The sequence below is a fragment of the Formica exsecta genome, unplaced genomic scaffold, assembly GCF_003651465.1.
Source record: "Formica exsecta isolate Colony F162 unplaced genomic scaffold, ASM365146v1 scaffold556, whole genome shotgun sequence".
NCBI lineage: Eukaryota > Metazoa > Arthropoda > Insecta > Hymenoptera > Formicidae > Formica > Formica exsecta.
Window position 1 is genome coordinate 129207 of NW_021852808.1, and position 27477 is coordinate 156683.

At 38.1% G+C, this 27477-nt stretch overlaps 4 protein-coding genes and 1 long non-coding RNA gene across 6 annotated transcripts in view; 2 read left to right on the top strand and 3 right to left on the bottom strand.

The window, feature by feature from the left end:
- Nucleotides 1–544, bottom strand: part of LOC115242004 — a 4732-nt gene extending 4188 nt beyond the window's left edge. The window contains exon 1 of the long non-coding RNA XR_003884993.1: nt 23–544. This is a non-coding gene — a long non-coding RNA (uncharacterized LOC115242004). The remainder of the gene's footprint in view (nt 1–22) is intronic.
- Nucleotides 545–8166: 7622 nt separating this feature from the next.
- Nucleotides 8167–9987, top strand: LOC115242011 (WD repeat-containing protein 18-like). Its single transcript, XM_029818013.1, has one exon. The coding sequence runs from the start codon at nt 8515–8517 to the stop codon at nt 9775–9777; it is 1263 nt and encodes a 420-aa protein (XP_029673873.1). The 5' UTR covers nt 8167–8514; the 3' UTR covers nt 9778–9987.
- A 2418-nt stretch (nt 9988–12405) lies between these two features.
- LOC115242014 (CAPA peptides) lies at nt 12406–16684 on the top strand. Of its 2 annotated transcripts, XM_029818016.1 has the most exons (5): nt 12408–12564; nt 13922–13963; nt 14648–14905; nt 15520–15669; nt 16186–16684. In XM_029818016.1, the coding sequence occupies exons 1-5, from the start codon at nt 12504–12506 to the stop codon at nt 16266–16268; spliced, it is 594 nt and encodes a 197-aa protein (XP_029673876.1). In that variant the 5' UTR covers nt 12408–12503; the 3' UTR covers nt 16269–16684. The 2 variants fall into 2 exon arrangements, with proteins under 2 accessions (XP_029673877.1, XP_029673876.1); XM_029818017.1 differs by lacking the exon at nt 13922–13963 and having other exon boundaries at nt 12406–12564.
- Nucleotides 16685–17142: 458 nt separating this feature from the next.
- LOC115242013 (leucine-rich repeat-containing protein 24-like) lies at nt 17143–23078 on the bottom strand. Its single transcript, XM_029818015.1, has 3 exons — nt 21739–23078; nt 21415–21659; nt 17143–20852 (listed from the first exon to the last, which is right to left on the bottom strand). Exon 3 carries the CDS (start codon nt 20719–20721, stop codon nt 18697–18699), a length of 2025 nt encoding a protein of 674 aa, XP_029673875.1. The 5' UTR covers nt 20722–20852; nt 21415–21659; nt 21739–23078; the 3' UTR covers nt 17143–18696.
- A 1229-nt stretch (nt 23079–24307) lies between these two features.
- LOC115242017 (carbonic anhydrase-related protein 10) overlaps nt 24308–27477 on the bottom strand; it is an 8759-nt gene continuing 5589 nt past the window's right edge. Inside the window, exons 5-8 of the mRNA XM_029818019.1 lie at nt 26435–26659; nt 25211–25339; nt 25083–25128; nt 24308–24831 (exon numbers count right to left, since the gene is read on the bottom strand). Of these exons, the coding sequence (XP_029673879.1) occupies nt 24815–24831; nt 25083–25128; nt 25211–25339; nt 26435–26659 (417 nt within the window). The 3' untranslated portion in view covers nt 24308–24814. The remainder of the gene's footprint in view (nt 24832–25082; nt 25129–25210; nt 25340–26434; nt 26660–27477) is intronic.

Here is a 27477-nt window from a genome sequence, read left to right on the forward strand (position 1 = left end):
CTACACACACTCCTCGTCGCACCTTGTCCTTCCCCTCGCGATTCTTCTTCTCCTCTTCCTCCTCTCCTTGCTTCTCCGCGCAGTACTCCGACTCCGGTTGGAAGGTACATCGCGATTGGTCACAGCTGGCCAGGATCGATGATGCTGGCTGCTAGGGTTTAATGCCAACATGGCCTCGCGACACGACTGCCGCCTAAACGCGGCAACGTGCGCGTTGGAGTCGATTCAAGTAGATCTTTCGATCGATTGTTCCTTGCCCTAGACACTCAAAGATCTAACCAATCGGATCTTTACAAGTTCGTTCTTTACAAGACCCGAGGCTCCGCCGGTGTCGGATGCACTTGGGAAATCCAGAAGGATTCGTTCTTAGAGAGATTGCACGCCGGCACATCTGCACTTGGCAATTCATCGGTATCACGCACGGCGGTATCTCTTTTTCTCTCCTGCGAGAATACATGCTTGAATGTCTGAGGAACATTCGAGACACTCTGCGAAGGAGAACCGGTGACGGTTCTCCTCTCCTCGAGCTCGCTCGATTCGGCTTTCGGCCATTTAGATCTCCTCTTCCTCGACTATCGGCAGACTGCTCTGGTGCACCAGCGGGCTGGTCCTAGCGGTGAACGCGAGGATCCAGTAGTCCAGCTCCTTCTTGTTTTCCATGAGGAAGGTCAGGGCGATCGGCGAGTCGAAGCCCTTCTGCCTCACCAGGAAGCCCTCGTCGCCGTAACGTTCGATCGTCGTGTTCCTTAGATTCAACACGCCGAGCGGTCGGCAGACCTTTTTTTGCGGATAGATGACGGCGAAGTGTTCCACGCTGGTGCGATAGACTTTCACCTGAACACTCTGCCGATGACCGTTCGGCCCGACCAAGGTCATGTAGCCACTCATGTTCTCGGTGTTCCAGCAAGAGTCCACGTTCGAGTCCTTCAGACTGGACTGGTTGAACTGCAGGAAGTTGGTGTGCATCGCTACGTCGGCTGGCATCCTGCTCCTCTTTTTTGGTCCGCTTCGATCCCTTACACCTTCTCTGGCTCGCCTTGACGACGAACTTTGCCGAAGGTCGACCTTTGCGCGAGTGAAAACCTTGCGGCGTTGAGGCTCGCGCGTCACGGAAGCGAAAGCGTATTTTGGAACGAAACGAAAGGGAAGCGCGATGTGTCTCGTTTCTCGCAATGGCAAACGATATTCACCAGACGATCTCGCGCAATCTACTGTCCGCGGAAACTTTCACCGCCGCTACTTATAGCGCGCGCGACTCGGCGCCGCGCGCCTGCGCTGCGCCTTCTCGCTCGAGATGTCATCCCGCGCGCGGCTCTCTCGACGTCCATAATACGAGCTACACGTCGTAAATCAGAGCCGTAGCAAGTGGCGATGGTCGAAAAATACCGTGCCGCAATTTTTCCGGAGTTTTCGTCGCGCTTCCACGAAGGGAAAAAGACGCATCGTTCTTCTGAGGGAGATGTAACTTTCAATATCATCGTACCAGCTACAGCAGCACGTATTGCTCTAGTTTTATAATTTTAATAATCCTTTTATCATAAATAATAATTAAATATGTTTATAGGAATTTCGAGATTTAAGAACATTTACGAGCAAGATTGAGAAAAATGCAATCAAAATTAATACATTATGAATAATAAAATATTTATATACTAACTCAAAATTTGGTAGAATTTTTGCTATTGCACAAAATGTGTGCCAATCTTATTATTAAAATAATTTGTTAAATTAATAGCACGTGTTTACGGAGTAGTGATCAAAGTTTATGTTCCCTTTATACATAATCTTGAGTACCTTGAAATTTAATTTGATAACGCTATACTTATATTAAATGTACATAGTACCAATCTTGATAGAGTTATTTAATTATTTAATGTTATTATTATATTTAATTATATTTAATTATATTATAAATTTAGAGCTACTGAAAACATTTTTAATTTGCTATTTTCTTGATTCATAGATTGCAATTATACAGTTTTATTATCATGTTTGATTATTTGGGCTTTCCCCCAAGATTTGTTTTACATTTCATAAACAAATAATAAAATAGATTAATTGCAAAAATAATAGCATGTGTTCAAATCTCATGTTATTTGGTACCAGATAAGAAATAACTATGCACGGCGCTGCATCGCGAATGCACGGAATGCATGCATTTCGTTGTGTCTCGTGCTGCGTATGACGCATGGGACACGCACCGAGACACGCGTTACAAATAAAGTGACAATATTGCATGGCAATAATTTGTGCGTCGTGTCGGCGGCAAAGATAAACGCGATGGCGCGACCTGATTCTTACATGCATTTATATAGATTGCATTTTCTGTATTGTTATATTTTTCCTTTATAATTTTTTTTTCTTAATATAGTGTAATATGCCTATATCATCAAAATTTGTAGTGATGCGTGTAGAAATTAATTGCTTTTTTATATAAATAATTTTTTATAAATAATTATATAGGATGTCTCAGAATTGACAGAGAGACTTGATGGTAATCGCGACGATGAAAATGAATCAATGAAATAAAACGCTTTTCTTGTAAAATGATCTCAAGACTGTCCAATTACGTAGGATTTCGTGTACGTATTACCTCACGTAATAGGTTTTTCAAGTACTGTATTTGAGCAACTACTATTTATAGAAACAACGCGTGCGTACGTACGACTTCTCATCGTCACGAATAAAACGAGATCGATCGGGTTTTACAAGGAACGTATTAACTTCATTAATTTCAAGAATAAAATCACGTTTTTTTGATAAAAGCATGTTAACTTTTTAAATTAAGAAATAAGATAAAGAAAAAAAATTAATTAACAACAATTTTTTTGTTATTTTATAAATTGCCTGTGCGTGTTTATGTTGGAATGAGATTTCACTTTATTTTTTAATAATTAGAAATTCAATAGAATAGATTATTGCTTATAATGTACGTCAGTGCTTAAAAATGTACGTCATATTCCATATATCTGAAGAATTTGTCTACCCCATTGAAAATTTCAATTGACGATGAATTAGCTGCCCCTTCTTCGTGCAACGCATTGTCGGTACCTCCGACCCGGCGTTCAATTAGCGCGATGGAGAGGATAAGATATCGATCCCCCGCCATGATTAGAACCGGTTTATCAAGCTACCAAGTTCCAGTTTCGTCGTTCTAGCGGCTATTCTGGGCGCATCGTGGTTCGCGAACAACGGTTCCCATTGGACGACGATCTCAACCGTGTCATGCATTTTGGAGCATCAATGTCGCTCGCTGTCAAAAACGCTCATTGTTTAACGAGAGGCTGGAAATTAAATTATCCTATTGCGACTTGCCTGATGCTATATCGGGAATTTCGGTAGAATATGACAGCGAATACGAATCGATAACTGCTTTTCGTCGCTTTATTGTACTGCGCGTTCTAATCGTTGCATCGGGTCATTGCACCCGGTGCGGTCCCTTCGGGTGCAAGGTTTGCAACGACGACGACGACGACGACGACGAGGATGACGGCACCGTTTGTCACCGCTTTCTTCGCAGAAGAACGCGTTTTGGCGCGCGGCCGATTTTCCCATGTTTCCCTCGGTCTTTTCGGAACGAGTCGCTCGAAATTTTAGCGACCCGTACGTGTGATTCAGAGTCGAGAGAACTCGCGCGATTCCCTGCCAAATAGTCGCCCGGCATACTCATCGGTATTTATTGACCGTCAGCTCTCCTTGATTCTTACAGTTAAATGAACCGTTTCTTCGTAAAGTGGATAATTTTCATCGCCTGTCCCAGAATCGTCACAGTTTCTCTCGAAGAGGGATATTCGAAAGCAAACAAAGAATAATAATGCTAAATTTTAATTGCCACGAATTATCTCTCTCTCTCTTCTTGTAATTATTTTATACGAAATTATTAATTAAAGCAATTAAAAATTTAAACATTTGCAAAATATTAAACATTACAATCACAATTATATCGCGATTTTTTTAAGTAGGAAATATTTCCATTTGTTATACAAAATTTATTTAACCCGTACTTTTGTATAGAAAAGTATTAAACTCAAATAATAACTTGCTGTTCATCGAGTATTTTATTGATATAAAATCACTAAATCGAATTCTTCATAATATTATTTAAATAAAATTGTTTTGTTTTGTTAAACAATGTATAGAAAAATCAATGCAAAATGTTTTTTTATTAAACTTTACTTGCTATTATTTTAGTATAACGGATAAGAAAGAGAGAGGAGAAAGAGAGAGAGAGAGAGAGAGAGAGAGAGAGAGAGAGAGAGAGAGAGAATTGTATATGATACAATAATATTAATATAAACATATTTATATGAAGCAGTTTGTAAATATATAAAATATTCGAAATGTGTGACTCATTCTTAAAAGAATTTAGACAACAGATTACACTGATAAACATTAAGAAAGCAGGCTTCATTATTCACTGATAAATGATATTAAAACTTTCCTATCCAAACAAGATTATATGTGTTCAGTGTGATAACAGATAAAATCAATAGTTTATTACCCAGACAGCACAAAACGTCCTCAGGATCATCCTGAATATGTCCAGGATGGTTTAGGATATTTGTAGGATGTTTTAAGATATTATTATAAATATATTTTATGAAAATTTAATATGCATACATGATTACTTTCAGTTATTCCTTAAGATGTTCCACAGGGTCTCCCTGGATTCTCCAGAGGCTAGTGTACGGCTATCATTTATTCTTCCTCAGGACATCCAGAGGAGATCCGAGGATTAAAATAGGATATCCTCAGGATATCCTACATGTATGTCCTGGATGCCCTTTGGACGTCCTAAGGACATCCTTGTGCTGTCTGAGTAGTAATTTAAAAACAAATATTATTCATATAGAGAATGCATAATTTCTTATGCTTATTATTATCTTATTTATTAGAAATTTTTTATTATTATAGAAGGAGATATATGTATATTTCGTTTCTTTTTCTTGTCCTATAGAAATTTTAATAAATATAAATTTTTTAACGCTATTTGTTAACGATTTCGTCGATTACATGCAGTACTATTTTCATTGCATGAAACTTCAATTATAAATTCATTGACAAATTTTAACTTATTTCTTTTTTTAATAAAAATGTAGAGAAAAAGTCGGGAAATATTATTTCGTATTAAAATAAACAGAGTGCCAACAAATAATGAAATTATTATTTTATCATTTTAAATTTGAATATATCCTAATTCAATAAAAAATTTATGTAATATTTAACACAGGAATTTAATAATAAAAAACGAAAAAGCCCGCCCTTTTCCCTCTTCAGATGTATGTGTGTTTTTTCTAAAAAATAACGATCTAAGATAAATAGGAAAAGCTGTAAAAGTTACATCTTGGAAATATGTATGGTTATTATATATTGATTTTTCAGTAAAATCTTAATTATCTTAATTATCTAATTAAGATATAAGACGGAAGAGCAAAATATGTTTTCTGAAATCATGTGTGATTGCTTTAATCAGTGACATTTTCACTGATTCAGTTTAAGAGACTTTGTTATATAAGAGCGAGCACCACATTATTAAGTACGATTAACGATACACGTGCTATGAATCGTTGTATTATGATTGCCGGATGAGATTGATCTGGGAGCGATCGCTAAAGCGTTTACGAAAAAATCAAACCTTTTACTGCAATTTTTGAAAAATAAAGCAATGATTAATTACGCGATATTCGATGAAGAAAAATTTTCTTGCATCATATTCTTGTTTAGCATCTTGTATCCGAATTTAGAACTAAACACAACACGATATTATCCTTTAAATTTATTTGTTTATTTATTTATTTCGCGTGTGTGTATTAAAATGTACGGAAAAATACACATCAGAAATATCATACCGACAGTTTTCTTTTTATAAAATTATTATAGTAACAGAGCAATTTGTAGCAATACAGGAGGAATCGTAATTGCATTTTGGCTCCATTTGATCATTGCATTTAGAGCGTAGCTCATGTGGCTGCACGGGCTACATGGGCACCACAGCACATCCATAATGATAGGACGTAATATCTCATTATTGCATTGTAATTTGATTTGCATGTCATATGTGATTATAATGCACGCGGTGAAGCATGTGCAGAAACAAGATAAATAATAATGCCACACGTGATACACGTGGCTATTGAATTCAAATTTTTGATGCAGAAATAATACGAAATTAAAAAATGAATTATGATATTACTTTTATTATTCCAGCTTTTCTCCATTTATATATTTATTTCGTTTTATTATAGTATTTTTAGCATATTATTTTAGAAAACTATTGTGTATAATGAATCTTTCAGCGATATTAAGAATGATTTTCATTAATTATTATTATATAATTATTTCGCATCATCTATTAATTGTAGAAATTATCGAAGATTGATGGGTTGATGCTGCAATTAATCAAAAGCCTAGCCATTATTATTCAGCTTATATATGTATATCGCGAATATTCTGTTATTTTTTAATTGAGATTTTGTTACGCGATAAAGATGTTACGTAAATAAATTTCGAATGTAGAACTCATAATATTCTTGTTGCCGCTCTTTTTATGGCGCCGAAGGCAACGCGGATTCTATCGAGGCTAAACACTTAACCTTTTTAAAAATCGATAGAAAGTCTCATCAATGAAGCGATAAAGGGTTCCACTCGGAGGAAAGCGCCACGTGTTACTATATTATTTTTAGGAATAATGAAGGGCGCCTTAAATATACAATATTCCTAGACAATCTTATGCATCATCACTATGTATATATATCACACCATATTTATATAACTTTTAATTAATATATATGTAACTAAAAGAAATTATTCTATAAAAGTATAAATGTGTGTGTGTGTGTATGTGTGTGTGTGGCAATTGATATAAATATAAATGATAAATAAGAGAGTTTATCAATATAAATAAAATACCAGCTAACAGTATGTGACTATCAAATAGCCTGGTGTAAATTAAGGGATAACTCTACAGAATCGATGGCCGATCGTCGATAAGATTGTATAATAAGCATGCACCGACTTTTAAATTGATTAGTTTTACGAGAGAAAATTAAATGCGTCTTTATACGATGATATACGAAAAATTGTGATTTCCGAAACACGGAGATTTATTATAATCTAATTATTATATTTCCCTATAGTTTTAACCGTGTTCTTTTGATTTCTAAGGAGTTTTAATTTTATTGACAGCGTTAATTAATTGTTTCACTTTCATATGATCGCTCGATGTTATATACAAAGTGTTCCAGAATTCGCGGACACGGAATGTACAGTGTGATTGTCCGTGTTGAAAGAAGCAACTTTTTTCTCTAGCAAAATTGTGTCTGAAATCTGAACACTATGGAAAAAAAGAACTCGTCACGCGCTACTGTAGGTAAGTAAAGCTTTGCATTGTCGATAATAAAACAATAATTTTACAATAAAATGTTTATTTTACTGTTCCTGAAACAGTTACATAAAATCTATACATTTTCGATAATCGCATGCACTAGTGCGCACCGATGCACATTAAAATATATTATAAACAAATTTATATAAGCATAAATAATTATATTTTTCTATAATTAACTATAATTTCTATAATAAACATGAAAAAATGAATTAATGCTATCAACAATTAAAGCTACTTAAAAAAACAATAGAACACGGTTAAAATTATAGAAAAATATAATTATTTATGCTTATATAAATTTGTTTATAATATCTTTTAATGTGCATCGGTGCGCACTAGTGCATGCGATTATCGAAAATGTAGGTTTAATCGCTCTGAGAGCGATTAATGACGTCATTGCATCGTCTCTGTTAATAAAAGATTTGAATTCATAATAAAATATAATGATTAATTGATCCGGGTTGAATTAACCCGTTCATTCGAAAACGCTATTACCAACCCTGGATAATACATACATATGTGGCGACCTATAAGGTTATTGGACAAGTTTGACAAAACCATGAGGATACGCGAGATCGTTTTACGAACGCATACCAAAGACTAGAATTTTATAATTGTAGGGAGCTAAGGAACAAAGATATATTTCCCCCACCCCAAAAAAACAATCTTAAGAAGCTTTGTCTGTGAATCAACGAAGCTTACATGTGCATGCATACATGAATGATTTTTTAATAGTATGGTAAAATCTATATCGGAACGTATAGGGGAACAATTAGGAAGTGAAGGAAATGTAGCATGTGTATATTGGCAGCCTGATATCTAGACGTTATATGTTCAGTTACCGCGCATGTGCGAAAAGAGAACCTAGAGAAGTCTCGGAAGGAAAAGAGGCCACAACATAACCTTTGAATTCTAACCTAGTCATTTTATGTTCGCCACATGTTTTATAACGTGAATTTGAGATTTAATTGAAGACTGTGTATATTTATGAAAGAAGAAAACGAAGAGGGTCTAAAGACGACATTTTTTCCAAGAAAATCATGACAATCTCGGAATTCACGTAATTTCGACAATTATAATCGATATCAGTCTAGTGTTTCACTGTAAGAATATAGCGAGACTACAAAATGTCGCGAATAACAGAAGTAATCTTGACGAGTGATACTACTGGAGAAAGTTGGAGTGCCGCGATATGGGATCCACGGAATGGTTCTATGTTATCTGTATTTAAAAACGCGTCAGCGCTCGGCCATCGCACTCTTCAGCTTTTGAGCGATAGCTACATATTGGGCGCCAGTGCCACGAAATCGCGTTTATACATCTGGCCGCTAAACAGCCCATCACCCTTGTCCAATATCCACCTAACTACAACGGGTAAAATGAATGCCCTGACTTGCACACCGAACGGCTCCTACATAATCGCCTCGGTGGACGAAAAAATATTCATCTGGCAGACCTGCAACGGCAGAATGCTGGCCAATCTAGTACGGCATTATCAGACTATTAACTGTTTGGCAATCACGAAGGACGGTTCATTTTTCGCTAGCGCCGGCGAGGATGGTTACGTGTTCGTATGGTCTCTCTATAAAGTGTTGAACGCTAATAAGCATGACCGTTTACCCGTTTATACCTTCAGTCATCATACTATGCCAATCAAAGATATGCTCTTTGGTTTTGGCGGCGCTCGCGCAAGATTATACACGGTTTCGTTGGATGCAAAATGTAACATCTATGAGCTCGGCAGCGGAGATCTTCTGCTTTCATTGATATTTGACGTGCCGCTTACAGCGATCACCGTGAATTCCCGCGAAAGCGAATTCTTTGTAGGTTGCACGACCGGTGATATATTCCAATGTAATCTGCACGAACCGCCACGCGAAATCGTGCTACACGTGAAGAATGAGGAGACAGCTGTGTTCAGAGCTCACAAGTCGCACGTCACCGCCCTGTCGGTATCCGTAGACTGTCGCACTCTGCTGTCTGGATCTACCGATGGAGCCGTCCATATCTGGGACATTGTCAGTCGGCAGGTGCTCAGAACGATTGAGCACAAGGGGCCAGTTACCGCCGCATTCTTCACGAAGGGATTTGAAAATTTTCGCGCCTCTACCCTCGAACCGCGCTTGGAGGTGCATAGTCTGGAGAGGGTGTCGGAAACTAATGACAATGAATCGAACGACGTTATCAAAGTTATTTCCAGAGGACGAAATCCGGCAGAAATTCTGGACTTTCAATCGTATGTGGGAAATACCGTTGATTCTTCAGAACAGGAAAAGTTGATAAAGCAATTGACAGATTTGAAGGAAGAGATTAACAAGTTGGAAAAGATCAACACTAGCCTATTTAAGTATAGCGTCACGCATATCCTGCAAGAAACGAACGATGAATGATGGACAATATTAGAAATATAATAAAGATTTTATCTATCTTTGAAATAGACGGAAAATTTAATTATATCTTATAGGATTAAAAAATATACAATGCAAAAAAGAAAGATAAAGAGAGGTATTAGATACCATTTTTTTCTTTATATGAAAATATGTATTATGTTATTGAAAGATAACACAATTTTTTACAAATCATAAAAATATAATTACGAAAAAGATCAAAAGTTTTCTTTTATCCTCGAAAAGATCTTTATTCGTAAATTTTTGAAGTATAATAAATGCACAAATACTTTTCTATTTTATTATTATTTTTTACTATTTTGTTATATTTTATTATTGTATTTGTATTCTATTATTTTATTTTATTATTGTTTTTTTATTCTATATTGTTTCTTTTTTCGCGATATTTAAGTATTTATAGTTCCATTAACGCCAGACGAGATTTTGTATTTTATCTTAGATTGAAACCTAATATTGCGAGATATATTACATTCTCGTAGTATTATCTGTAAAGGGCGTCACTAATTATCTTTACTAATTAGGATATTAGACGGGAAAATAATTTCTTTGGCGGATGATCTGCTATCGTCGGATCGAGAAGTGACGTGCTATTCTTCATCCTTCTCCTTCTTTAAAGTACAATATTATAAATAACATCTTTTTTTAAATAGTGTAAAATAGATAAGATATAAGTGAGAATGACATTTTACTGCCGAATCTGAAAAAAAAAAATTTTCTCGCAATATTGAGTAAAACATCTATAAGCACGGTAGAACGATTTTCTCTTTCTAGCTGGTCTTTTCGCGACATTAAATTATATATTTTATTCTTTCTTTCTTTCTTTCTAAACACATATGCGCGCATATTCCGTACCAGTATTCCTTATCCATATCCCTATACACGTGTACAATTAATTAGACAGCGAGTCAGTTAAATGTTAGATACGATCTTTATCGGCGCTCCTTTATATTTAAATGAGCTGGTAGGCGCATACAAATGAAACCTTCATGAGAACACTATATCTGTCACAGATAAATTAATCGCGAGGCAACATCGCATGCACATTGTCTCTTTAGGTGAGTCAATGAGCTACCGGTTCGTCTAATTTTTAGTTACATCCGATGCATCTTGACTATTCGTGACTTCTAATGGTATTGATCGTTCCACATTTTTACCTATTTTTGTAAAAGAAATTTATTCGGAAACATCCGATGTAAGTCCACAATTACGTATTCTCTATTCTCTCCCTCATTGCAAATAAATTTTTCTCTAAAATTCTTTATACATGAACGAGTCATTCCATAAGTATTGCTTAGAGAACTTTATTGTACGAGGTACGTTGGAAAAAAATGTACATATGTTACCAGCATTTATTATTTATATGGCACGTGAAAGAGGAAATATATAAATTAAGAATTTGTGTTGTAAAATTCCCAATCTTTGAAACTGAGAGATGGCTTTACCAATATTGAAACCTTTTCTATTCATAGTTCTAGTGTTTTCGATGCAACAGTCACAATGTATCCAGTGTGCGTAAACGAGGGAACGATACGAAAAAATATCGCGCGATCACGTTAGGGAGATCATCCTCACTTTGGAAAATCGCATTCGGTGTTCAGAAAATGTCACGCACAGTAATTCATCATAATCTGTCGCACGATAATCGCATCACGCGTGTACAAATCTATATATTATCCTGCATCATTGTAATCGTAGCCTCCTTTTACGCCTACGTCAGCATTGACCGAATTACTATAATTGACACCCCCATATTCTAGCTAGGAATGTTCAAAAGTGCGTCTAGGGATCAATTTATTTTTTGATAAATAGGGTTTTCCATCCTAGGGGTTGCGTAGTACATCAAAATCGACCGCGTCGTCAAAATTAATAATATATATCTTTATACTATACATCTCGCCCATAAAATGACGGTAACCATTTACATTGAAATGGTATATAAAAAAGGAAGCTTATGGAAAAACCTTGAAAATTTTATATTAAGAAAAGAAAAAAAAAGATGTAAAAAAACAGCTCGTTCTCTCATAGAAAAGTATCCATAATGAAATATATTCTTTGATTCAACGACATACATATTGAAATGATATGATTGGCATAGGTAAATGTAACGCGTTATGCGCAATACTAATAATATTTTCTTCTTTTGATAGTATAACAATAATTATTATAAAACTGAAATCATAATTGAAATCACCGACAATATTCGTCGATAATATTTTGCCAGCATCATCTTTGGCCGACAGTATGTATTCATCAATATACAAATGTTTGTATCTTTATTATATTGTACATCTGATTAGGCAAATAACTTGATCGTTTTTACAAAGGAATAATTCTATCCGTCTTGAAAATTTTGCAAAAACGTGTTGTAAATTAAAAATTTCTGGTAAGTATTTTATATCTCAGATTTTTTATAAATTTTTCAATTAACGTTAAATAAAATTTAATTTTTGACCCGGAGAACATCTAACAGCCTGTTATGTAGATCGCGGGAAATACATCGCAAGAAATAGGGGCGAGTCGGAGGCCCTGCGATAAGGGGGTTGAACCCCCCTCAGGGTGGTAATTCCATGATCGGGTGGAGTGGCGCAACCCCGGTAGAGGCGCAAGGTATAAAATCGGACGTCGGGTAACAGGAGGCATTCAGTGTCGGTGCGATTCTAAGCTTTGCAGCATCACTATTTAAAATTTCGATCATCCACATCATAGAAATGCAGGACAACCGATTTTTCACTCTTATGGTACTTCTGGTATTTTCTACCTCCCTCAATCGTAAGTCGATATCGTGAGATTTATAACAAGTTTTAGAGCATTTTAGCCCAGTGAGCATTATTGAGAGGATGAGCTCTTTAAGAGGACTTTTTAAAGACTTAATTAAATTTTCTTAGAAATGATATCAGTAAGTTATCTTTTTGTAAGATATCTTTCACAAGAGCTCTTTATGATATCTCTTCATAGATATCTCTAAAATCTCTAGCAAGCGTGCCATTTAAGATATTTTACGAAAGCCGCACACATGCGCAAGCAACGTACATGTGAACTAGAGACCCTGTGTTCTAGTGTGAATTGCGTGCCACTGCATGCTCTGGATTTCAAAGAGATAGCATTTCTTTAATATTAACGTTTTTAAGATAATCTTTCTTTCTTAAATTATAAATATTATTAAATATGTATTTGAGCATAAAATATATTAATATTTTCATATATATTTTTGTTATTTCTATATTTAACCTAAGAAGTTGGGTTATGTTTTCAAAAAATGTAAATGGCGTTTTTTAATTCATCGATTGATCAATCGCATGATGCACAAATGTACAGCAAAGTCCTGTATTTGCTACATTTGTGCATCATGCGATTGATCAATCGATGAATTAAAAATCTCGCTCCAAAAAATCTAATACTACAAATAGAACGGTTCTTAACGGTGACATTTTTTTGATATTTAAAAGAAGTCAGATTGTGGAATTCTTTTAGATGTCAATTATATGATGTCTTTCTTTCCTCTAAAATCGACGCATTGGAGGACTTATTGATATCATAATATTATCATTTTGATGGTGTTTTCGGAAGTCCGACTCTTAAACTTGAGTACTTTATGAATTTCTTTTGATAACATATTGCTCACTGGGAGTTTTTGATCTTTAGTCTAACAGTCGGTTCGCATCAAGCCACAAATTTTTAATCAAAGATAAGCATTTTCTTACATAGTGTTTTTCAAATTTCATCTTGATTTTATGGTTGTCAAATATATTCATGCATTCTTCTTGATAACTTTTAATTTTCTGATAAAATATATAAGCTTATAATTATATATAAGCTTATAAATATATAAGCTATTAAAAGTTAAATTTGTTTCATTATCTTATAAATAAAGCATTATTTAATTTTTTCTCACCAAGACAAAACTGTTAACTCGATGCAACAATTCCCGACACGAAGTAAAAATGAAATAGGATAGGGAATTAAGTGCAAAAAAGCTGCAGCGCGCGTGAAAAAAAATATTGTGACTAGATTCCCGTAGGAAATCGTTGAGCGCCATGTGTGCGAGTGTAAATTAAATTGTTAAGGATTATGAGAGATGTCCGATCTCTGATGAAAAAACGTCGACGACATCCTATTTATTTTTCAGTTGCCAGATGCTCGGTCGGCCAGCAGTTTGAATCCGCCAGAGGCAAGAAATTCTCGCATGAATGTCGCATATTTTCATAACTTTCATGTAGCATTTTTTTTTTTTATATATATATATAACGTCTAATTTTATATAAAAGTTTTATGTACAAGTATACAATATATATACATTACGACTATCGTGAAAGATGACAATCTCTTTTAGATATTTTCTTTTTAAATGCATTTTACATGTCTTTTTAATTCTTTTGCGACGTTTTAGCGTGTTATTGATTGCACAAATTTTACTTCTTTAAAATTTTATTATAACTTTGTGCAATATATATTTTTATTTAAGTAAATTAATACAAATTTGTTTAAACTTTTAATAAAAAATGTAGATGATTGTTTTTTAGAAAATACTATTATTCACTTTTTCGATAGTTTTTATGTTTTGACAAACATTTTATGTTTATATATATATAGTCTTATGTATGTGTGTGTGTGTGTGTATATGTGTATATTCGATATATAAATTATATCATGGTTTTTGAATTGGCTTCACGAAGCATGTATATGTATAGCAATACACATGCAAAAGATATTTAGTTTCATTTATAAATATCGATTGCGAAAATAATTAGTCGGAAAAAGTAACAATTTTATATTTATATGTTTTGTAACTCTCAAGAACATAATTTTAAGCATGTCATTCTAATTAGTCATTGTGTTTTACTCGATGTTTCAGAGGGTCAAAAGTTGAAAGCCAACGATAGGCGATCCGCTGGATTGGTGCCGTATCCTAGGATCGGTCGAAATTCGGAAATATCGAGCTTCTCCAGATCGGAGCGCGCTTTAGGTATGATACATCAGCCTCGGATCGGACGATCCGACGTGTCGAGCTTGGGCAATTTGAATCGATTTCACGATTTATCATCCGACGCCGACATTGAGTTCTACGCTGTGGACATGGATCCTGACGCTCTCTTAGGTCCTGATTACGAAGGTGTGCGGATTATTTTCTTAAAATAATTTAATATGTTAATAAAATTATAGACGAATATATTGTGAACTTTTTAAATATAAATTATTTTATAAATAAATAAAAATGATCGGATTTTATAGAAATAAGATTTTACGAATAAAAACTATCAATATTCATAAAAATGACTATGAATACTGATAAAAATAAAAGAGTAACTTGTTTGTTGAAATTTGACGATTTGATTCGCATATTGCTGCAAAATATTTTAGCATTCAAACATTTTCACATGGACGCAGAACCATGCAAATATTTAAATCAATATCACATTTAGAATCAATATCTGGTTGTTATTAATTAAAGCAGCTTTTATCGGATTGATTGAAAATATATGGAAAAATACGAGCGGACAACTGTACCAATGAATTAACGTGAAACAATATAGTATTACATATGGTATACATTTATATCAGTTTATATCAGTTTTTAACGAATCAGTTTATTTATCAGACTTTATTATATCTTTCTCATGATCTCGTTTGCTGCGTTTAAACAAATTGCAATAAAACGTATATAAATATTATGCATTGTAATCTATATGTATCTTGGTTTATTAACTGTGTACTTTTGTATTGTAGACTACGCGAGCAAACCGATAGCACTTAAATATGCTGACAAGCTACAGAAGGACGCCTCCTGGTTAATGCCCGATCATATTCATGGATATAAAGATCTTCATTTCGCACAAAAAATTAACGATCCTCGACTATACTATTCTATTTTGCGAGGTATGTATAAAAAGAATATATTTTTTTTTTACTTTGCATTATTAGCATTAATGAATTTAAATTAATTTATATTAGATCGTGATTTTTAATTTTAATACAGTTTGTGATTAAAATCATGAAAATAATCTATTGTTTATTTAATTGATTTTGTTAAAACTGAAATATTGAAAATGTTTTATTTGATTTTAACAACACGATACTGAAAATGCATTATATAAAGAGTATTAATGAATGTTCGCAATAATGAGCACCGACATCTTTGAATATTATAGAAAGTATTGATCATATTATTTTCGCTAAATTAAATATTCCCTCAAAATAGATAATCTCGTCACGAATGTTCAATAAATATCGACTGTCATACACGATGTCATATCCATTCTTTAACACTATATAAAGCGTTTTTCCATAAAGAAACGAATCGTGCGAATATCACTATTTTATTAATCTTTCAATGCGGGCAGTTTAAGAGTCCACGTGCGATTTTCCTGTAACATGATTGTTCTTTTTTTCCAGATTCTCGAAATACTCAAGGCCAAGGAGGATATACTCCAAGATTAGGTCGGGAGAATGAACATGACGTCGCGAATTTCCTGTAACTTATTTACGCTTTGATCACCTGCCTCGCGAACTTAACGGATGTTAATTCAAAGGAAAAAAGAAACTTACTGTCAAAGACGTCACCAGGAACGTGTGATGCTTTCGATTGTTTCCCCATTTGCATCGGCGACCCACTTTATTCTTGCACTTTGTACGCAAGTTTATGCGCAACACAATACATAATCTGCATTTAAATATTGCAATTTATAATCTTACACGCAATCCTCGCCTTGTGTCATAACGAATAATAATTTTTTGATGAAGCGGTCTGATCCTGAAGTGATTCGGCACGCAATTCTGTGTGGATTTTTACTGAAAAATACACAATTCAGTTTAATGTTTGTTTTTATATAATGGAGAACATAAAATGATGAAGAAATGGAAATAAAAAAAAATTTAATTTGTATTACGCTAAGCTAAATGATGACTTGTTTTATGATATATTTCCACAAATTTAAACTGAAAGTGGTTTGTATTCGCATTTTTTAATTATTTGATTACATATAACAATTTGTACAAATAGATCCTATTACTAACAATATAGTTAAACTTTGATACGATATTTTTAATACATAATACATAGAAAGCCGTATAACCAATCAGAGGTAGAATTTTTTTAGAAAAGAAATAATCCGTACAGCTTTTCGTTTTATTTTTAGCATATAAATTGGGTACAGAAAAATGATACTATATCTTGCTTCAATTTTTCAATGCCAAATATATCTTGATTTTTTGTCTATAAAATGCGATTTATATATGATCACAATATGAATGTTATAATCGAACTCTGTGAACATAACACGATACGATACATCGTTCTCTGATAACGAACGCAATGAGACAATACACAACAGTAACACGATGGATGTAAAATTCAATGATTTTATTAATTGACAAAGTGTTCATAATGAATATTATTCATGTATAACGCGCCGGCGTTCGCGCAACTTGCAACGTCCGGATCGCGCGTGTACACGAATGTTGTAATGTAATAACAAATATGTACACACGTAGAGAGTACATAACAAACTAGTGATACACTTTGGAGAATGAATGGGAGGAAGATAATGTGAGATGCGCGGCGTGTTTGGGGCTCGCGCTAGCCAAAAGTCCATCGTTTGAAGAAATAGTCGTGTAAAGTATGTACAAACGTCGCCTCGCTTCGGATTATTTAGCGGAGACTAGAAGAGACTTTTTTTTTTATAGATCTAAAGTTTCTCTCACGCATCCGTCCATCACTCACACGCATTCATCGTGAGCGCAAGCGGCCGCGGGCCGGACAAGCGGGCAAGGCAGGCAGACAAGCATAGACAAACAGATATTCGGTAGTAAGTGTCCGGCAGTCATGGCCGATATCGGCCCCTCGATCGAATGCTCCGTATATTAATCTTGGTAACACGCACGGCTTGCAATATCGATTTCCTTTCAGTCCTCTCTCGGCATGCCGATTCACCAGATTCACACTATATGTCGTAGGGAAGAACGACTTGGACCGCACTCGCGGGAAATGTCTAATCACGACTAACATTCTCGTCGTTTCCCATGGGGTGTTCCCCGGCTATCTGTCAATGATTACCTATTCGTGCGATTCCGCAGTGTTCAGAAGTGTTTCGCCAAAATTGTACATCGACATACGTTAATCATTTCCAGTAAATCTTTTACATGTTCTTTTTCAACGCGACGAAATTCGCCGAGAGAAATCGCCTAAATGAACTACGCTCATCTATTTCGTATCTAGACATAGTACAAAAATTTAAAAAGCTTTAAATGTTTAAGAAATATTAAAGATATTTTTATGCGTTTTTGAGTCATTTGAATTATCTGAGAGAAGAAAAAAAAGTTTAATCATTCTCAAATCATTAGCTGAATTGTGTCTTGTATCGCTTTTTATGATAAATAGTGATACGCAATATTCGATTCTGTTATTGATAAGTAACAGTTTTTAATTGCTGAAAAATAACATATATATATATATATAACTTATTTTCATAACGCTATTCAAAAATTTTGATTTGACAAATGGCAGTCTAGAGTTGCGATATCAATATTCTTGCAACGCCAAGTCCTTGGCGATCATGATGACTCAGCGAGCATATGATGCTAGGGTAAAAGTTGTTCGATACAACTAATGTGATGCGTGTCATTGTCAAATTAGCGATTGGATGACATGAAAATAATGATTCGTTTTCCATCGAGGATCGTATACGGATCACTCGTTCGAAGCTCGCGCATGCGTTCTCAAAGGGAGTCAGTCTTTGAACGACTCCTATGATACAGTCAATATTACCGCGCGCTAATTGTTGTCACATCTAATAACATCCGGCCGATAATGGACACTCCTCAGTATATCGGGGAAATGTTATTAGCGGAATATTATCGATTACGAAATTAGTATGCGCGACAATATATGGAGGGGAGGCCGCTCCTTTAGAGGGAAACGAATTCGTGCGGCGGTTGAATGATCCGCGGCGGCGGTGGCGGTGACAGTCGCAGATCTATATCCGTCAACGAGAACGCGGAACTGCCGTTCGCCGTGATGCGCGGTCCCATGTTATCGTAAGGCGACCCGGCGCCGGCAATTTCGGCGGAACGTAAGGCCCGGCGCGGCAGCGTGGCGAAGCTGGAAACGTTGACAGCCGCTGATGGTATCTTTCCGCTGGCTGTGACGGCCGTCACGGCGCCGCTGACAGCATGGACGGGGATGTCGAGGAGATCCGGATAGCAGCGCTCCGACGACGCGTCCTGCGGCAATGACACGGAAATGAAGATGTTGCCGAAGATGCCGGCCGGCAGTACGCCAGTGGTGAATTCCGGTGGCGGGGGCGGAAATAGGTTTCCAGCAGCGGAGCACGGGACCGCGCGAATGGCGTTTATCGCGCTCTCCGCGGGTCGGAGCCGCTCGACGGTGACGGCAGCTGCGGCCATGGGGTCGCAAATGGAGCCGCGCTCGGCCAGCTCGAGATCACCGGTGCTACACGCCTCGCCAAGGCTGCCGTGGCCGCTGCCGCGGTCGTTGCTATTGCCGGGCGTCGTAGTCGTGGTCACGGACAGGTCCAACAATTTCTTTTCTTGGTCGCCGAAGCTACTGCTACCCTGCAGCTTCATCTTCTCACGCTTTCTATGCCGCCGGTTGCCGCCGCACAAGCAAAGGGCCAGAAGGACAGCCGAAATGGAAGCGCATGCGGCGGCCGCGCCGCCACCCGCTAGGCTTACCCAGAGGAGCCAGTTGTCGCTCTGAGAGAGAGTCGGGGCCGTGTAGACGTGAGGTATCGCCACGTTGACCGTGTCCCGGGCGACGCCGGCAATGTTTCTCGCGAAACAAGTATACTCGCCAGCGTCGCTGTCGCTGGCGTTGTAAACAGTCAGATTACTCCATCGCTCCGGGACGATTTTAGACGACACGGATTTGTCGAACTTGGAAGACGCACCGACCTCGGACGTCGTATAGACGACGAGAGGCCCGGTGTATAATTGATCGGTTAATTTAGTAGCATTAACCGGTCCGCCGTTCAGCTGCCACCAGATTTCCGGCTCGGGATCGCCGGATGCCAAACATGCCAAGCTGAGATTACCGTTGGTCTCTTCTTGTGTGCTACTCGCTAGAACGAATACTTCCGGTTCACAAGCGAAGTCGACGGGCTTGACGTCTTCCCATCTACGACCTGCCAATCTCGATGGACCCATACAGATCTGCGGAACGGAATACAACTTTCTGGGGGCGTCGGGAATGAGCCAGATGCGAAAATCTCGCAATCTGCAGTCGCATTTCCACCGGTTACCGTCCAGCGATACGGTTTTTAATTGAGACAGATTGGATATCACCGAGGCTTCTAGATATTCCAGCTGGTTGCCATCCAGCTTCAGGAACTCCAAGCCGCTCAAGCGGGCAAAGGCCTGTCTGTGTATTTCGGTCAAGGAGCACTTCTCCAGTTCTAAATTCCGCAGATGCTGCAGCACGGGAAATTGTAGATTACGTAGAGTACCGAGCGGATTCCCGCTAAGTATCAGGATACGCAGGCGCTCGTTCCCGAGGAACGTGTCCGGCTCCAAGGTCGTCACGTGATTGTCCGACAAATCGATCTCGATGAGTATTCTCATGTCCTTGAAGGAGTCCGCATGAATCGTGTGAATGCCAGCCTTGCGCAAGAAGACCCGTTGCAGATTTACCAAGCCGGCCAGCTTGAATACCTCCGCCTGTAGCGCGGGTATCATGTTGCCGGACAAATCTAGAACTTGCATGTCCGGATCGAGGGACGCCGGCAGCGACGTCAGGCCGGCGTCCGGGCACAAAGCGGACTTCTTGCCGGAGGTCCATTTGCATCGACATACCGCGGGGCAGTCGGTCCAATCCGGGAAGGCGACCGCTCGTGACAGCAAGGCAAAACACCCCGTCAAGAGGAAGAGGGCAAGTAATATGTGCCCTCCTAGAGGGTGACACCTTGTCACTAACATAACACCGTCCTTTTATCGGTGTCTGTCCGATGTCCGCTGATCCAGTCCGGATCGTTCTCTCGCCTCGGGGCGAGAACAGGAAGTCGACTCCACCGCAACAGACGACGACACTTCTCCGTTTTACTGACGAGCTGCGGAATAAAAGCTTCGCGTCAGCATCTCCTCTCGTAATCGATTGTTTGTATACTTGATATTTTGCGGTCGCCGCGGCGTCTGATCAAAGATTCACGCTCGCGACGCATTTATCGTTGTTGGTCGACATCGGCCGTCGTTTGAGATGCGTTCGAACAAAAAAAGGAGACGAGTACAAACTGCTCTATCGCTACTGGAAAATAGGAATTTAATATAGGCGGAAGAATAGAACGTCGGCGTACAAAGAACGGTCGCGCATAAAAGAAGAAATATTACATTGCTGAAATAACAGATAGCTTGCGATAGACTAGTGGAGAACCGTTTTGTGCTAATACGAAACGATCGTTCATCACATCGGATCCTTGATTTCTAATAAGTCTACGATAAACAAACTTTATATGTAATTTTATATATTTTTATGAAATAAAATTTGTGCTTGTTTACAAAATGCGATCGTTTAAAGCAACACGATGAAACGCGTGGGAATATCGCGGAGCGTCGTACATAAGGCGAAAGGAAGACTATAAAATTCTAAGGACAAATTGTGTTTTTTATTCTTACTCGTTTGTGGTCGCCTAAGCGTGCCGTCCGCGACACTGAATAAGGCCGTCATACTCGCGTGGACGCTTCCATTGTCTCTGTCAGAAGTTTTCATTTCGCAGACCCGTCCTGTCGTCGCAGCAGCGGCATTGTCAGCGGATTCTCAGTTCTCATTCTGATTAAATGAGCGCCATAAGCGCTCGCGTATCAGTAGTTTAAGCCAGTGCCAGCTATTCTCCTTTTTATAACTGCCGCGACGATTTAATCTGGAAAAATTACGGGAGAGAGAGTCTTATATAAATTACATTCTTAATATTATCGCCGAAGCGTCGATAGAACACTTACTCGAATACCAGGATGAATCCTTCGTTCGATTGCGCAGTGTCGTTTGATATGCAGTTCACATAAATAACTTTGGTGGTAACTTGATGGTACCGAAATCAAAAAGGAAGCGCGCGTGACAAAATATCGATTATGCGACCGATATGAATTTTAAATCCCACCTCGTTGCTTCTCGCGGTCGGCATATTAATCAACGACGAAATATGCCTGTCTCGCCATATTATAATCGCTGAGTCCGCTAACCGTGCTACTAACTCCCTCCCCGTCGTCGTCAGTGCGCGGCGTAATCCACACCAGAGGTGGCTTATCACACTTATCATAAATTAATCGCGAACCCGACGAAGAACCCAGAAGCGTTCGCGGGACCGCGATTAACTCTCTCATGGAGTACGAGCGTCGAGTTACGGCCAAGAGTAGGTCGGTGTCACCTTTCGTTTGGCTTTCGCAGGCGCGAACACGACACGGTTGCAGCGTAATTGAGTTGAGCGAAAGTTTCCCGTTGGATTGGCGGATATACTAGCGATAGTTTCAGTCCGTGTAGCTCATAGTCGTCGACGTAACGCGATCCTGTCGCGCGAATTAGCCACGTCGATCGCGATGTCGAACTTCGCCGTTCAATCCAAGTCCCTTTGGCACTCTAACTTTTCCTCTTTCTTCCTTGACGTTGACCGATCCTGACCTGACAAGGGTGACATCGGTCAACGGCCGTCAACCGCAGACTCTCATCAATTTACCTCGCGTTACGTCGCCTGATAAGCTCGAATTAGCGCACGTAACAGAGCGAAAAAGATTCCCGCGGACACGCTTAACCAATCACAGGACCGCTTACAGCCACCCTCCGACCTTAAAGATGAGCGTACACTGTGCTTCGCTCCCGCGATAATTCCATCTACTCCGTATCGCGCAGCCTTCTCTTTCTCGGTCCACCAAATCTTTGCAAACTTTACCGATCACTATCGTCACGATCGCATACAAAGAGATTAATCGGAATAAACGAAATTGAAATGGAACAAATGATCTTCTTGCACGCAAATGTCCTCAGCGTCGAAAATTTTCTCGCGAGCAACGAGAGGAACGCGCTCTCGTTCCTTTTTTTCTCCAAACTAAACAGCGATGCGTCCCGATGTCACTTGTCGCACTTCTCTTTTCGCGTACTCCCTATTGTCCGTGCTCGCTCTCACGAGAGAACACCCTCTACTTGAGCCATGAGGTCGTCAACTGGCATCGACGTCCTCGAATGCTCTCTTCTCCGATCAATCAATCCCCGTACCGGCGGAACCTCGGCGACGGCGGACATTCGCACAAGTCGCTCTGGTCGAGATCAACCGTTGCTGGAAGATCGCGCGGAGTTGGTTCCATTGCTGGAACACCTCATCTGTCCCGCTCGGCCCCCGCAGGGAACGGCCTTGGAATTAGTCGGGGGACGCTACGAACCACCGATCGGCTGATCGCGAACGGCGTGTCGGCACCCAAATCCAGGCCGGGTGCCCTAATATAATAATCGTCACTTTTTCTGTCTGTCTTTCGATGAACGATCGTGGAGAGCCGCAGATTTGCCGCAGCGGCCACTGGCACGATGGATCTGTATCCGTCCCTCTCTCGCGCGCGCGGCGCCCTCTCCTCTGCACCCTCCACCCTTCGCCTCCTCGTTCGCCCTTTCCTCTCAACGAACCTTCCCACCTCCTTCGCGGTCTCCCTTTCCTTTCTCTTTCTCTCTCTTCCTCTCACTCGGTCACCCTGTACCGTTTACTCTTTCTGGTTCCCTAGCGGTCTGCGGGCAGCACCGTCGAACTCTGAGTAGCGGTTCAATGATAGTAATATCATCCCACCCCCTCTTTTATCTACCTCATATCTCCCTTCCCTTTTTCTTCTTTAACATTCTTCGACAGGTCCCTTCCTTCTTTGCCCTCTCGCGAGCCAAGCATTCCAGTGGGAGGATTATTTCACATACAGCGGAATCGGTCACAGCAAGGACACGGGGCGATAGAGGCGTAACAACGCGGAATTCACTGGAAGCTGATAATGTTCTGACTGGTGCAGGCGCAGCTTCCTCCGTCGAAGGAAAATCGATTTTCCCTTCGGCAACGACGTTAAGACTCCACGTCATTTAATTGTCGAGCTGGTATTAACCGTGCTCGGCGGATTCTATGTTATCGACTAGACTTTCGCGATACTCACCACTCAGGTTCAAGTCTACGAATTTCAACAGTCCGACATATCAGCAGCATCGCTATTTCGTGATAACTTCCTAACAACATCAAAGCGTCGATGAGTAATTATTGTTTAGATAACAAAAGCCGAGAATATGAGAAAAAGGAGAATGAATGATAGGAGATAAGAGAAGATATACTAATTGGACTTGATAAAGGAACTCAATCAGATTCGCCGAAGCACGGCTCGTTCTGCGTTTCCAAGCGTTTATTACAAGACAATGCTGTGGTTTCGATGGACAGCCATTGTTTAAATGACGGATCCCGCGACGAGGATAGGAAGAATCGATTTCTTCGTAGGATAAGAGCGGCTAATTGATGGATGAAGGAAGAGTCGAGTACTGCCGCTGGAAAGCGTCTCGTGTGTTCTACGTTTTCAAGCTTTTATTACAAGAATATAGTATAAACTTTTGCTCGATAGCGCGCGTTTCATCGCGCGTGAATTTTTATACATATAATTGCATCTCTCAACCCTTCGCGCAGGCCACGATAGTCATAGCTTTTTTTTCGATAGTTTACCGATATATGTATAATAATAGATCTTATACGATTAGCTTATCTCGTCTAACTTGTGATCTATAGGTTTATATCTGTTTTTTTTTTCTTCTGGTTTAACTGGAAACATACTTGGCAATTCACGTCTAATAAGTACAACGAAGCATCTTTTTTTTAAATCTCGATCTCAACGCCGTGGGCGCCGTCGATCATCTTTCGCGCGTTCTATCTGCTGTAATTATTTTTTTTTTTTTGTGACCCGGCGTCACCCGCCTGTAATTGATATGTCAATTTTTTCCTTACAGCGAAGTTCCAGCTCGTTCCGGGGAAAAGCGTAGTTACTGCGAATGTCGATTTCACGGCAGTGCTGGGTATTATTTCCAGCTGTTGGCTGAAAAGGTAGACAACAAAACGATTTTAATGCAATCAGAAATAAAAACTGCGCTCTTCTATAAAACTCCTGACAGCTCCTAGGCAAAGACATTAAAGTGATAATTTAGTATTCTTATAATCTCAAAGTAAATGAGAGTTGTAAATTCTATAATTTTTTTGACTAATATTATTCTTGTGATGATTGGAATGTGTGTGTCAATTCTATTTTGTTGATCTGTCTAAGAGTTTGTAATTTATTTCATTCGATACCTTTGTAATATATGTCCCTGTTCATCGTCGGACAATTTTTCGGACCCTAAAAACATGATATAAAAATTAGCGCTATTATTTTTGTAATATTTGAAACTATGATATATCTTGCGTATATTATGATGTACCTGAATATTGAAATCAATATTTGTCCGAACGGGACGATGATGAAGGGGTTGCGGTGGTCTAAAGTTATTTGCAAGCGGAGCGTTTGGTTGTTTTTCATCCCCTTGCATCAATTGCCTCAGAGCGTGTAGCTGCAATAATTACGAAAACAAGGGTTATGAAATATAAGATAAGTAATAAGCAATGATATAGAAAAGAATATTTTCGATACTATTTTGATGCTGCAATGGAATTTAAATTAATTAGATAATTTAGATTTAACACAAAGATTTCATAAAGTAAAAACTGTTTAATTCTATATATAAAACAATTACATTTAAATTTTTATGATCCTAAATTAGCTTTACTTTTACATGAATATTATACTTGAAAGAGTTGAAATGAAATTCATCTTTAATCCGATTCAAGCTTCATTATTACATGACATAAGGTACGAGTGATTTTATCACCTCGGTGAATATGCGATCGATATCAGTAATAACAACATTTGCAATTCTGATGTGACAACTAATTTAAATACATGATCGATTATCGCAAATGTTATTATATAAAGGAGAGAGAAAGAAGAGAGAGAGAGAGAGAGTATAAAGTTTGATTTAACTTTTACATCAAAAATAGATTTACCCGCTTACTACTATGCTAATATAACACATTTCTCAATGAAACTTAAGTCTATTAATAAAACCAGCTACCTTATATTAATATGAAAAATCAAGCAGTAGCTTTCAAAGAAACTTATTTAATCTTTTAGTGTCTGATAATAATGTGTAGTTGCTCATGCATATTTTATTTATTAAAGCAAGATTATTATAAGCTAAAAAAATTAGATTTTAAACATTTGTGTTCTTTTTTTAAACAATGTTATTATGCCACAGAGTTTATCCATTTTTTAAAATGTCCAATATGTCTCTTGTTTAATTTCTTGTACTTAAAAGAATGACAAAATTTACAAAAAGAGATTTCTGTAAGATCTAACTTTTCATAGTGATGCTCTGAGAAATATGAGCTTAATTAGTTTCTCGTTTCTCTTCTTTATTTTGCAATATTTTAACTATGTCAAGTTATTCATGAAGTACGATGTTCCACGATCTTTCAGAGATTCGCCCTTTTAATGATCGGAATTGCATAATTGAGTGGAGCCTTCGTACTTTACCGTCGCGAACACTCAAGTGCGGGGGCGTGTGGTTGCATTTTAAAAGCTGTCACGGTGGGACGGCAATACTTGCCTGCTGCTTGGTGATGTATATGGGCTTGTTGAGGATGATCCATGTGGTGGTCTCGTGACACGCCGGCATCGTGGTGGAGCCGTCGTACGTCATGTAATGCTTCGTGTCCGGCAGAAGTTCGCGCACCCCGAAACGTTTAATTTCCATGGCCTGCCCTGTGCAATTCATACGGTCGATAACGTCAACTTTGTTCATGTATATTACATATACGTGTGTGTCGCTCGATTACTATCGACGCCGCGGTACACAGTTGATACGTACGTCGTTACGTATCGCTAAGCTTATCGTACACACCGCTCGATCATATTTGCATACGTCGAGAAACGCCCGCGTTCCCTCAAAGAATGATAATAATTATCGATTATCTTCTTCGTAAAAAGTTGGCGACAAAACCATGCCAAGTTTTCAAAAAGTTATAATGCATACCATCATCAGACTTTCGAAGATACATCAATCTTTTCACCTTTTTATTCCAACAAAATTTTTATCCCAAAAGACCTAAATATACTTAAAAAATCGTGCACATTAGAAACTTGCACATTGCTTCCTTATCGTTTTATTTTGCTTATAAAGCTCCTTTTCAGAATAAACGGGTTTTTCAATTTTGGCTTTCCCATAGAGGAAGCTTTATCATGTTAAAAAATTTAACCCAATATCTCGAAATTTGCGGAAGTTAAAGCGTGCACAGACATTTTTCAAAAAATTCAAAATTTCCTAAAAAATGAACTCTTTCATCAATTTTCTTCAATTTCAATACCAACTATTCTTTAATGATACTCTATTCATATAAAAAAATTTAGCCCGATATCTCAAAATGTGCGAAAGTTACAGCGTGCACAGACATTTTCGATCAATCCGTACATACATACACACATACACACATACGGACATTTTATTTAGACGCCTCACGTCGAGAATATTTGAAGTTTAATTATCATACTTTTAAATCGGAAATGGAGAGATTGCAAAAAACATCGAAGACATTTCATTGAACGTTTCATTTAAATTATTGTTCTTATCTGTTTTTTTTTTACCTCAGCAGG